The sequence below is a fragment of the Brachyistius frenatus genome, unplaced genomic scaffold (genome assembly GCF_029030835.1).
Source record: "Brachyistius frenatus isolate BFR_SWC_R1_liver_20210118 unplaced genomic scaffold, ASM2903083v1 Contig_44, whole genome shotgun sequence".
Classification (NCBI taxonomy): Eukaryota; Metazoa; Chordata; class Actinopteri; family Embiotocidae; genus Brachyistius; species Brachyistius frenatus.
The window spans coordinates 313,720-327,137 of NW_027210643.1; the positions used below are offsets into that span (position 1 = coordinate 313,720).

At 41.1% G+C, this 13,418-nt stretch overlaps 1 protein-coding gene across 2 annotated transcripts in view; it reads right to left on the bottom strand.

The window, feature by feature from the left end:
• Positions 1-13,418, bottom strand: part of cd2ap (CD2-associated protein) — a 61,071-nt gene that overhangs the window by 13,061 nt on the left and 34,592 nt on the right. For both annotated transcript variants that reach the window (XM_069703066.1, XM_069703067.1), the window contains exons 11-14: positions 9,992-10,028; positions 7,263-7,325; positions 2,291-2,441; positions 1,257-1,366 (exon numbers count right to left, since the gene is read on the bottom strand). In XM_069703066.1, the coding sequence (XP_069559167.1) occupies positions 1,257-1,366; positions 2,291-2,441; positions 7,263-7,325; positions 9,992-10,028 (361 nt within the window). The remainder of the gene's footprint in view (positions 1-1,256; positions 1,367-2,290; positions 2,442-7,262; positions 7,326-9,991; positions 10,029-13,418) is intronic.

The window sequence follows — 13,418 nt, forward strand, 5'->3', positions numbered from 1 at the left end:
AAATAGTCAATCCCCATGGAGGGAGCCCAACGTTAAAAAGCCCAACTTTAGAGCAGAAATAAAACATGTTTACAGCCTAGTTGTATTAAGACTTAAAGTTATGTGTAATAAAGGTCAGGGCTGCTTTGAGTGACAGGTATTGTCACAGTTAATGATTTAATAGTCTTTTTTTTTTTTTCATTTTATGCCATTATTGTCACATTAGCCTAGTCTTAGTTTATCAATACACACACAACTTATGAAGAAGAAGAGACATTCATTTGCTGTTTGGCTCTGTAATTATAATAAGTCGATAATGTTAATGTGAAGAGATGCTCATTAAAACAGTTGGTGGCACTAATTCTTCCCTCTTGTGCCATTGAACCACGGCCAAAAAAGGAGGCGCAATGAGACGATGTCATTCAAAAAAAGACAACAGTCAAACCTCAAAACTATGAAAAACGACATTGAAATAGTGATGGATATACTTCTGTTCCATTTCATCTAGCTGTTTTTTTTAACAGATGAATTTTCACAATTAATGAAACTAACAGTGGACAGTAATTTTCTTCATCCAACCTCAGAGGGTTGGCTTATTGGCTGTTTGCATTAGTCTCCGTAATGTATAAAGTATTTATAAAATAGTTCACTTTTGTCTTGCAAAGCCAATTAAGTTATTAAATCTAAAATACCTTTTTCAAAGATGACCTACAAATGAATTCACTGGGAACTATCAGGGTGCTGCTCTGTGCCCTCGCAGATTAATTCCAGCTTTTCCCGTTCCATCAACATCATTTTATTAACAAAATACAGAAGTGGATTTTTGTCATTGTGAATCGATTTGGAACCATAGAAGACGTGAATTGCGAGTATCACATTTTTGGAAATGTTTGACCCCGGTCATTTTTCAGGCACCACAAAGCCGAGTCTCAAAAGATGAAGTGGACAGTTACAACACGAAGAAGCATTTAGATGCAGCAGGTAAACAAGAGTCAAAAGTCCAAATAAAAAGGCCGAAGTCTGCTGGAGTCAGACATATTTGAGGGTTGCTCCAAGTTATTGAAGTTCATATTACAAGAGTGGCTTGCTGCCACATCAAATATCTTTCGGGGAAGATTATCTATTGCTTGAAAACCACTATAGTCGTAAGCAGGAAGGAGACCAATCTGTTGCAGCTCACTAGAAAACATGATCCGTGGTGAAAGTAACCCCACAAAACCGATCAGCCCATTATTCAGAATTTAGACTCCAGTAGTTTTGCCTTGGTTTGTACGTACCCGTATCTGGAGACTTCTCTCCCCAGTCTCCAGACAGCGTTTTGGGTTTGGTGGGCAATAATGGCTCGAAGTCTGACTTTGGTCGTGTTGAAGGCACCTCTCCATTGTGCCTGCAGTTTGAAGAGAAAGATGGAAGAGAAAGGTACAAAAAAAAAATTCCCGCATGGAACACGTGAAGAAACTGAAATCCTCAAGTTTAATTTGACAAAAAGTTTTGACCATTCGATCATCTCATTTACAAAAGTAGGTATTTAGACTCGTCTGTGCGACTCCACAACATGTGTGCTGAACTTGAACCTGCAGCAAACTAACCAGAAACTGTTTATAAAAGTGGAAATTATCATCACTGCCAGCATAGGTATAAACATTGTGATTTAGCCTTCATGTCACCTGTAACTAAACCAAGTGTAGTCCAGATGCTTTAGAAAATATTATTGTATAATAATCGAACAGATTTTTGTAACATTAGAAGCTCAACTTTAAACATAACTGACAAATGGCAAAAGATAAGAAACAAATCTAAACTGCAGTTTAACAAACAAAAAACATGATAAAGCACTGTAGTATTCTCTATAGACCTCAACTGACAAACTGTGGTGAGGTACAGAAACTATTTGGAAAGCTTTGACTGTTTTAAGTAACACAGCTGCCTAAATAATCGGTGAAATCGGAGGACTTTGAAACCACCGTGACCCCCCACAGATGGAAGAACCTGTCAGGAAAACTTCTCCAAATTCAGCAGTTTCAGTTTTTTTTTTAAAAAAGACAAAAAAGACATGCTTTCACTTTGTCATTCGGCATAATTAGTTCTATCCATGGAGAATCAAATCTACAGCACAATAAATTGTGCAAATCCTCCTCTTACTTTTAACAGAATGCTTTTTCTTGACAAACACATTCGTGAAAAAAATCATAAATATACCAGAGACAGGACTTAAGACAGGTGCTATAAAAATACACAAGCACTGGAGTTCAGGTGGATGAACTGGATGATGGGATGAGGACAAAGAGACGGGCCGAGAGAATTCACGTACTTGAGGTTCGGCGAAGGAGTGAGAGGCTTGTCAGGCCTCTTCGGTGGGATGCTTCCCGCCCTGCTTTTCCCGGGAGGAGGCACCGGCTTCTTTGGCGGGACCACTGGCGCTGCAGGCTTGGAAGGTTTGTGATCCGGTGTGGGCCTGTCAGCTGAAAGAGACAAACAAGAGATCAGATTGAGTTTGATTGACTCGAGAAGGAAGGAAGGAAGGAAGGAAGGAAGGAAGGAAGGAAGGAAGGAAGAAAGGAGGAAGAAGACAGAAAGAAAGAAAGAAAGAAAGAAAGAAAGAAAGAAAGAAAGAAAGAAAGAAAGAAAGAAAGAAAGAAAGAAAGAAAGAAAGAAAGAAAGAAAAAGAAAGGAGAGAGAGAGAGAAAGATGAAGGACACCGAATAAACAAAATTTCACCTTCCTGCGATTACTTCCACACTTTAATTGAGGGTAACACATGGCAACCATTTTAAGCCTTGTTTCTGTGCAGCAATGAACAAACAACAACAAGATGAAGTCCAACAAGCTTGTCTGCTGATTTTGTTTGTCCAAAGCTGAACTTTCAGCTTCTCTGCAGAACATATTTTATCTCGGTAACAGTTCTGCGAGACGATGAGTACCGCCAAACTTTTTTTTTTTTTTTTTAATCCCTAGGAAATTCCAATCTCAACGATCTCCATTTGGTTGTCTTCAGCAGCACCAATGGCGATAAGCGGTAATTTGCGGGATATGTTTCTGGGTTTTACTCCACAGAGCTGCAAACAGCATCGCGAGTGTGACACAAATCGTTCGGCAGTGGAAGAGCGAGTTGAAGAGCGAGCTGTGTCGAGCTGTTTTTTTTTTTTTTTAAATGGAAATCTTTGACATCGTTACTTTGAAAGAGCACAGGAGCTGAAGTCTCAATCAAGCGGCAACCGGCAGCGACGTCACCCGCTGGTTTGTGAACAGCCGTCATCGGCTGCATTTTCTAGAAAACGGATATTTTTCTGTTCACGTTCTCACGTTATTGCTCGTCAGCTGGCTCTACATCTTAATGCCACGTGTTTCATACTTTTAAGACAAATTCACCGTGAGAGAATTCTTCACCAGAGCAGAAAACTACACACACTGGTTGTTTTCAACACTGTGCGGCTGTGTGGCTGTGCAGACATTCAGCCTCTCAAAGTGCCCGTCGTTGAGTTCATCTTCAGGCTTCAACGATGTGGAAACGGAGACCGTTGGCTTGACAAGGATTTCTAAGTCAGCTCATAAAGAGATAACAGTAAAACCCAGCAGTGCTTTCAGCGACGCGTGTGCGTAACAAGGAACATGTGCAGCACTGAGTTGCACTAAATCTACTGGCCCACGTTGAAAACGATGCTTTTCCAACCTGTACATTACACTTGAAGTCCGGAATGACTCCGTGGCCAGATGCGAATGTTACAACACATTCCAGACTCTTTGAATCGGAGTCAAAAGTCAAAACTCCATCGAAAAGCCCTTTCTGTCCACTACAGCCAAAATAACAGCGTTATCTAAAAAGAGGCATTTCAGCCATGTTTTCAGCGGCGAGTCTCATGAGCATCCGGCGACCCTACGACTCAATGCCGTGTCCGACTGCGTCCCGCGAGCGCTGAAGCGAACGTCCTGTGAGCGGCTCGACCTCCCGTGCGGACACGCTCGGAGATTACGCCCTCACTAATCCAGTTTCAAATTGTGACTTCATCTTTTTCTTTCAATTTTGATCCTTTGCTACAGACGGAAAACAGCGTTTTCTCCCTGAAATATGTAGCTTCTGCAAAGAGCTTTCCGGAGGGTATACAATCTAAAACGTTGGCAGTCGAGTGTGTAAAACGAAAAACGAAGCTTTTGAAGACGACTGATGAAACCTGCACACGCAGGGTTTTGCGAGCAGAAATAAAATGATTTGGTCAGACGGGTCTTTCCCATATTTTGGCTGAGGCCGGTTTTATTTCTTAGTCATTAAAAAGAGAAAGAGGACATTATTTGAACCGTTTACCATATTTTACTGTGGATAGTTGTAACTAAAACAACCTGGAAGCGCCAGTGTGGACACGAGTGGCAACTCACAGTGACCTCACTCATTGGTTTGTGAACAGAAGCGACCACGTAAGGACGAGCTGGGTGGATCTGACTCACTTATCTCTCTCTGAGGCCTGATATTTAATCAATTCTGGAATTATTTTCAGAAGGACCACAAGAACACTGATCAAGAGTAAATTTAGATAATTATACCATAATATTGTATAAACAAAATGTGTAAAAGTTGTTGCTTTTTGAATAAGATTCTTTTTGAAGCCAGCCCCTAGTGGCTCTCAGTGATATTGCACTTTGAGGCCACAGTGGCTTCCCTCTTCAGACCCAGAGACTGCGTCCTTGTTTTAATACCGTCTATGGCGTGGAGACAAATTGTTATAATATGATAATAGTTTGAATAATCACACGACACAGAGCAGAGGTAGTTTAAGATGTTCTCCAAATAAATTCATTGTTTACACACTAAAGCTCCAGCACAACAGGAAGATAGAGCAGCTACTGTACGCTCTTATCCACCAACAGAACTGTCCACTGAAGCCATTATCTCCGAAGAAGAGCACCAGGGAACAATCTGAGGGAAGGAAAAGAGGAAGCAAAAAATATGTACGTAACAAGCATGCAGAGGCAGCGAGAAAATAAAAGGTAGAAAGAAAGAGATATTAAGGTGTTGGAACCAGCTAACTGGTGGCGATAACACCAATTACTAAAGTGAAGGTTTACAGGGGGGGACAAAAACAAGAGTCGGGCATAAGATGGAGAAAGAAAGTGAGCGCGAGTGGGGAACTTGCATCTGCACCTTTGTGACTCATATTGTAACTCGACAGGAAATATTAAAGTTAGAGATGAAGACGCATCTCAGGGTGCCGACCTAAAAACCCCGCAGACGCTACGCGGAGAAATAAACACACGTTACAAAACAATAACTGTGAGAGGTGAAATAGATCCTGTTTCACTTTAGATTCCAACCAGTTTGGCATCTTTTTTTTGTTTTTATATTAGAACAAATACTTTTAATACAGGATACAAAATAATAGAGTTTTGTTGTGTACTTTTAACAACGCTCACGAGATGAGAATCACGATACACAAATTATGGTGTCGAAATCCTAATATTGCCGGCTTCTTAGACATATGTAGTGAATCATAACCAATTACATTGTTAATTGATTCTGCACAGCTTGTAGAACCACAGGAAGTGTTATTAACACAGTTGTGTGTGAAAAACCAGGAAAAATAAAGAAAAACTCATCGATTTCACTGTTCTTCGCTGCTGTATTTTATGCCTTTACTGAAAATAAAATTTAAAAAAAAAAATAGATTTCCGTGGCTAATGAGTAGAGAAAGTTGGCATCTTCGAGTTTAGAACATATCTCTTCTGCCTATAGTTAAGGATAAAGAAAGTTCACGTTTGTCATTTTTATGTATATTCATAATTAAAATTTCCATCACATAATTATTGTTTTGTTGCCGTTTTCTTTCTGCCTTTCTTTTTTATGGGAACATTGAATGTTTTATGTGAGGTGAGAGCAGTTCCAGACTGACTTGATTTGTGGCCAGTATTTGTTTTCAAGTTCATTTAAATGGGTTTTAATACTGAAGCTTATCTTCTGTTAAAGCTTATTTTTGCAAGGTGCATAAGATGTGACACTGACACAACAGTATAGGCAGGCTCTCTCTCACACACACACACACACGCACACAGCCTGTTTCCTGTGTTTGTCTGATAGAAAACTGCAGTGACAGCAGGGTGACTTGATTTGACAGCGTGTCTCAACATGTGGTGCGATTACATAATTCAAATAAAATGACCACAGGTGTAAAAGCTTCCTGCAATCACAGAACAAGTGAACTCATCATTTAATCAGCAGCAGTCTATTCATAGACCTTGACGCAATGAATTGGATGAGTTCATTGAGTATTAAAAAATTAAAAAAACATCCAATAAACCGCCAAAAAAAACAAAAGAACGATTAAAAATCATTGCTAAACTTTCCCGAACAATTTATTTAAATATGCAGGGAAACAAAATACCGGTAAAATATCACGTTTAGGAAGAAGAAAAAAAAAGCTGACAAAAATATGTTGAAATTTAGAAATAAAAATCTTACAATATATTTCCAAAAATTCTTTAAAAATATTAGAATCATATTATTAAATGTCTATTTATTTTTTATCAGATAAATTCATAAAACGTAGCATTTTCAAATTGTTCAAGGTTTCTGGAAGTTAAAAAATAAATCTACCAAGAAAATAAAATTGAACGATGAGGAAAAGTTAAAGGAGTAACTCCTCCGTCAGACGGATTAAAAACAAAAGCAAATACAGAAATCTTACGACAGAGAAACAAACTTTAGAAAAAGTACCAATCTAAATTTCTCTCACTGAACGGGATCAGAAAATGAGTCTCTCACTGGCTGACAGGAATTTCATTTGGTGCAATTTAAGGCAACAAGTGGAAATAGACACAGATAAAGGCCTTATTCTATATCTGTTATTGTTCCCGTCTGTGTGCTTTGCAGCCAGCTGGACAATCTGAACCAGAGCTGAGTTTACGTGAACTGTGTGGAGCCTTTTTGACGGGACTGTCAATAAGAGCTAACTATGTTAACTTCTGTTGTTTTGCACTTTAAGCTCACGTTGCTGGCAAAATACAGCTTCAGAATGCAAAGCGATTCCATTCCGGGAGTCCTGAAGTTTAGAAGCGAAGAGGGCGCCTGGAAATCCGACAGCGACTTGAGATAGAGACAGTGTGCTGAATGTTAAAAAAAAAAAAGGGGGGGGGGGTGAAAGCAGGTCGAGAAGAAGCAGAGAAACGAGGACGGAGGAAAACAAATGTTTACACTCTTGATGTGCGAGGCGAAGCCTTGAACGTTGTGAGGAAACCGGGGAGGGTGAGATGGGGAAGGTAGAGATGGACGTGAAGAAAGACGGGGGGTTCTACTGTACCTCTGTCCTCGGGCCGGACCAGGTGAGGCTTCTTGTCGGCGCTCAGGACGTCCGGCTTGAGAGCTGAAAAATAAAACATGGTCCAACACGCTGTCACCTCGTCTGTCTGACCCGACTGATCAACGACACTTTCACAGAAAACTACTGCTCTCTGACACACACACAAACACACACACACACACACACACATATACACAGACAGACAGACAGACACACAGACACACACACACACACACACACACACACACACACACACACACACACACACACACACACACACACACACACACACACACACACACACACACACACACACACACAGAGACAGCCACACACACTTGTGGTTTTGTTGATGTTAGATACATGAACAGCATCTCAACACAGACAGGAAGTTGAGTGCAGATTCACATTGACTGATGTCTCAGAAACACACACACACACACACACACACACACACACACACACACACACACACACACACACACACACACACACACACACACACACACACGCAGACACACACGCAGACACAAGACACAGACACTGCAACAAAATGCAGTAGCAGGCGGTGAATGCAAACTGGATGGCACTTCCCGTGCTGACAGGAAAACAACGATGCAAGTGTGCGTTTTGCAAACTGTAGATGTTGCTCCTCAGAAGAAGCACGGCTGCTTTTACAGTAAAAGATTCTCTTAAACTTCAGGAAAAAGATTGAAAACAACTGGAAGAAAGGGGTTGGTGGAAGTTTTCCAATCAGCAAACCACTCAGGGTGGAGGTTCCTGGTTATTTTACGTATTGACACGGCTTTTTGGTTTTTAATCTACCTTCAGAAATACGTGTTTTTAACCCTTTGAATCCTGGGTTATTTTCAAGGTGATTGGACGACCTTCACTCTTGAACTCATATCTTGGTCATTGTTGGGGCGAATCATTCGTGCTATATCTTGTTTTGATTTTTTAGGAAAGTCCAGGTTACCCATTTAATTTGACAATATTTAAAAAGCTTCCTTTTTTTTTATATATTAATCTTTATATCAAGGAAAGAAAAAAATCTTATATAGTATATAACAATGTTCATGGGACCCTCTATGTTCTAAAAGCCCGAATGAATGAGTGTGGGTGTCCGGGGACACTCGGTCAGGGCAGACTGTGATAGCTGCTAATAACTCAGCTGCAGCTCAGCCAATACGTTGTTATCATTATTTGTTTCATACAAAGCGGGATGTCAGCACAGAAGTCAACTGTGATTTCAAAACCAGATTAGCTGAAAAACACTTCGTCGTACAGAATAAACGACGTGTATCACCAGGGAGGCGTTTATTGTGATATGCGGTATGTTGTGAAGCGGTCGGGGAACTCCAGGAAATGATTCATGCAGAGCGGAAACAAGGAACTGCCATCTTTGAAAAGCTCTAGCCAGTTTCCCAGGAAACAAAACAAAACAAAAAGTATCTGGGAAACTTTGAAGAAATGCTTTTTTCCACTTGTGTCGAGTCTTTCTGCCCGTTCAGGTTTCTCTGACCTGCTGCCGTTTCTTAATGTCGTGGCCGGTCTGGATAAATTTGATGTATTTAATGAACGCCGACCCTCTTCCTCCACGAACATCTCCTCGGCTTTAAAACCGGTTTGGTGTTGTTGGCGGTGGAGTGACGAGGAAAGGAATCATTTTAAAAGGTGGTCATTTTAAAGTATTTTGTCAAATCATATAAATACCTGATGATCTGGTTGGCAGTGTTTTGTGGCCCAATAGAGATGCAGCAATAGTTTCAGGGACGGTGATCATCTGCTTGATCTGACGTCAGTTTAACAACCGACAAATATTTTACAAATGCTTCATATATTTTTTATTTTAGATGAATGAATGTACAAGTAATATACTTACCCAATGATCTTTTCTCACATTTTTATTTTTGGTTTATTTTTTGACCAATTCGGTTTCTCGTTCTTGTTCTTTAAACGTCGTCGTTATTCTGTCATTCTGCCTTTCAGATCTATGAACCCTCGTCCTCTCCATTACCACCTCATCTAGTATGTTTTAGGGAGCCTTAACTGAAGTTTCCATCAGTCATCACCGCCCACCTGTTTGCCCGGTTCTGTTGGAGGTGCTCTTAATGTTAAAATGAAGTTTGTTGGGTTCCTCTCTATAATCTTCCAATGATCTGTTTTTACATAGTTAGGTGCCTTGAGATTACTTACACTGTGATTTGGTGCTACGTAAATGAAAAGTAAAACTGCCGACTCAGCTCTACCTCCAGTGCCCGGGGCTCCGAGAGCTCCTGTTTTTCAGACCGCTGACAAACCGTCACCACCGCCAGCGAGCCCAGAATGGGAAAGTGTCCATTTTAGCATCGGTTTACGTAATCTAATAATCGGTTAATCAGTCGATCGTGATGAATTGTGTGATGGTCTGGGAGGTCTTCATGGCGTTCCAGACACTTACTTCTCAGTCTCAATCATATCCTCTATGAAAAGAAAACCTTTAGATGATCCGTAAACATCTTCTTGATCCTTGAATCACCCCGGTTGGAAAAAAATCTTTTGAGTGGAAATCCTGTGAAATCTGCGCTATGACTGAAACCAACAAGTAATCGAATCCTGTTATAAAAGATCCCATCGGTGCACTTCTTCATATTCAGAAGCAGCGTAGAATAAATGTATTCAACGCTGAGAGGGATTTTAGAAACGTGTCTGAGTGTTTCATGAGATGAAGTGCGTGAAGTGCTCCTTACCTGCGCTTTTGGATGGAGGAGGTGGTTTCTTGGGTTTCTGACGGAGACAGAGAGTGAAAGTAGGTCAGAGTGACACCAGAGCGAAAGAAGACTCGTGACGACACGCAGGCATCTATTATCAAAGGCAGAAACCCCAAAAATGGAGAGATGGAGAAAAGGTTCGGTCCAAACCAGGAAAATCGAATCCTGTTAATATTATTTGCACTTCCAGCTTCTGCTGCCTGACTGCATTACAAAACTGACAAAAACATTGACATATTTAGATTGATAAGATTTAGATACGCTTCAGTTTAATAATCAACATCAATCTAAAAGTTGACAGTCGAACATAATTTACACTACATGAGCTCCATCATATCAAACACATCCATAGGCGGTAAAGAAAATCAATTTCATGACCTTCAGACATCCACCGACGATAACCAGCTTTTAAATAAGATACTGAATTTGCCTTCCTTCCACCGTTACCACTTTGACAACATCAGCAGAAATGCAAATTTGTGCCAATTCAGTAATTATGAATTCAGGATTTTTGTTTCCATTTGTAGAGATTTCACCAGTCAGACCAAAACGGCAACGGCGACTAGCAGGAAGAGTGTGCACACCGAGAGCACAGTGCAACTCGGAGAAGGCTCAGACTCTTTCAGTCAGCCGCTTTCTCTTTTTGCTCTTTCTCGTTTATGTTGCTGTGACACACGACGGAGAAATTGTCTGTTGACTCTGAACACTTTCTTGGCCTGAACTAACCGTTTTCATCATTTCCAGTCTGATTTTTTTTAACCACACCGAAGCCCGGTTACATCTTGTCGTGTTCTGGAATAACACCCGCTTCAACTTATCCAAATTGTTTCTCATTAATACTGATGTGCATGATCTGTAAACCAAGAAACCCTCTTGGTTAATTTTTAATTACGCCCTTTAAAAAAAAAAAAAAAAAAAAAAATCTCTGTATTCCAAGTTTTTAAAGTCTTTGATTATTAAACACCAAAACAAACCCATTGGATGTGAAAATGAATTTGGCAATAAATCATATTCTGATTCTGTCCTCTCGGATGGATCTCTGCAAGTGTTAAATATTCATCCTTTTTATTTGTAAATGTCCTAATGACAGTAATAAGTGCTCCGAACTGGTCAGGGTGAGTACATTTGGGTATCACAGCTTTTTTTTCTTTTATTCATAGCAGCAAGATTCCAGTCTTCAGTAAAATTAGACCGAAGAGCTGCATTCAACACGTTTGAATCAAACATCACACTATTCTAGCATATTCTTTAAAGTGTTTTAATGAACGGCAGCAGCAGTACGTGGGAATTTCAGGGCCAGCAGCAGGGAATTGCTGGGGAACGGTGCTGTCCGTTTGTTCTGCGCCGAGACGTGAATGTACATTTTTTTTTACCAGTCAACGAGAGTTAAAAAATATTAACACCGCGCTCGTCAGTTGTCACCAGCCATCCGATCACAGGAAAAGGAGGGGCGGGAAAACCAGCGGGCTAACAACCGACACCGTTCTCTGATTGGTCCGTGACGTTAGTGACGTAAATACTGAACCCGTGAAGCCCAGGTCGTACCACAATACTTCGCCAAGGGCCTGAAAACGAACAGGCGGTGTCTGTTGTGGAAAACGTGTGAGGAGGAGCCGGTCAGTGGAAATCTACCAGAAGCGCAGCTCGGGTTCAACATGGAGTGCATTTTGCACCGTGTTGCGCGTACGTGTTCAGACGAGTGGGCGGACGTGGACAGACGTGGACGGAGGTGACTTGGGAAAAATTGACAGCTCCTTCCTGTCACAGGTGTTGCTCACCCCAACAGGTCGAGGCAGATGGCCCCCCACCTCTGAGCCTGGTTCTGTCGGAGGTTTCTTCCTGTTAAAGGGAGTTTTTCCTTCCCTCTGTTGGAGGTTTTTCTCCCTTAAAGAGGAGTTTTTTTTCCCCTCTTAGCTTATGTGGGAATTGTTGAATTGTTGGGTTTCTCTGTATAATATTGTAAAGTTCTGCTGTCAGGACTTTAATGTGTTACGTGCCATGAAATAACCTCTGTCATGATTCGGCGCTATATAAATAAACTTGAATTGAATTGAAATGTGCATATAAACACACGTCAACATTCGTGTCAGAGCCTTGAAATGCTCCAGTGAGACGACGGCAGCGAGGCGATGAGCCGTGAGAGGTGTCGTATTAAATGTTTAACCAGTGAACGCGTCTAAGTGCTCACAACATCACATGTTAGTACAATCACGACAATAAGGCCTAAAACAAAGGATGAGGACTGATTCTGATTTGATGTGTTTAGCTGGGTTCTTTCAACTCCTGAAGGTGTGATTATCCAGCAACTGTAGACTAACGACCGGCCTGAGTGTGTGATCAGATCATTTTAAGTAAATTAAAGTTCTCCCAGGTGATTGGTTGAAACAGATTTCGACATTTAATGATTCAGACGCAGTCGTCATCATCATCATCTCTTCCCTGTAGAAATTGCAGTGAAAGGCCCTGCGATCAAAGCAATCAAACAATGTCGGGCTGACAGCCGTTCAAATGAGCAAACCTATTTACAATCCAATCATATTGTATAACCCCGGCGGGCCTCGCCTCACATTCACAGCGAGATGCTTTTCTCACTTAAAATGTCATCCCGCTGATTCACTTTGACACCTCTGAAAACAAACACTTTCGATTACCTCTGAACAGCGTCACCGAGTCGCAGAGCTTTAAAAAGCCTCCCAATCTCCAAGAGGGGATTTCTGATAAGCGTTAGATAACAATAAACAAGAGTTCCCCGAGTTTCAGTCATGAAATGAACTCTATGTATTAATCTCTTAGTCATCGTATTTAAACACGTGATGCCAAACATGGGTCATTACCACAAACTGTAGAAACACTGACTTCATCCTTGCATTGACATCGTTAAAAGAGGTAAAGATGAACTTTGGGAGGACAGAAGGAATTAGGTTTCAACTTCAGGGCCTGCGTGTAAAATTTGTGGGTTTTGTCTTGACGAGTTTCCACCGAAGAGAAAGAAGAGACAGAATGAGGTTTTGTCTGAGCTGTACGAAGCTTGAAAACAACTGACAAACAAACCAAGTCATGAGAGCAGGCCCGGGGTCTCCATCCCGTAGAACGTGAGCCAGTTTCCGAGTAGGTCGCGGAAGGTCTCGAACGACACGTATCTGAATTTGATAACCCAAAAGTCTCTCGGTAGCTCAGCTACGTGAATAAATGTCCCCGAACACGAGGAGCTCGCAGACACTTTCATTTTGTCAAAGTGGATCTCCAAGGACAAAAGGTGGCCGGAGGGTCGAACACCAAAACACTGCTCTCACTTCAGATCTCCCCGTCTTTCATAGTATATTTTAATCTTTAACATTTTTTGCAATCAGTAAAGAGTGAGTCGATATTGGAGCTTGACATTAACAGCACAAAGCAATCGTTGATA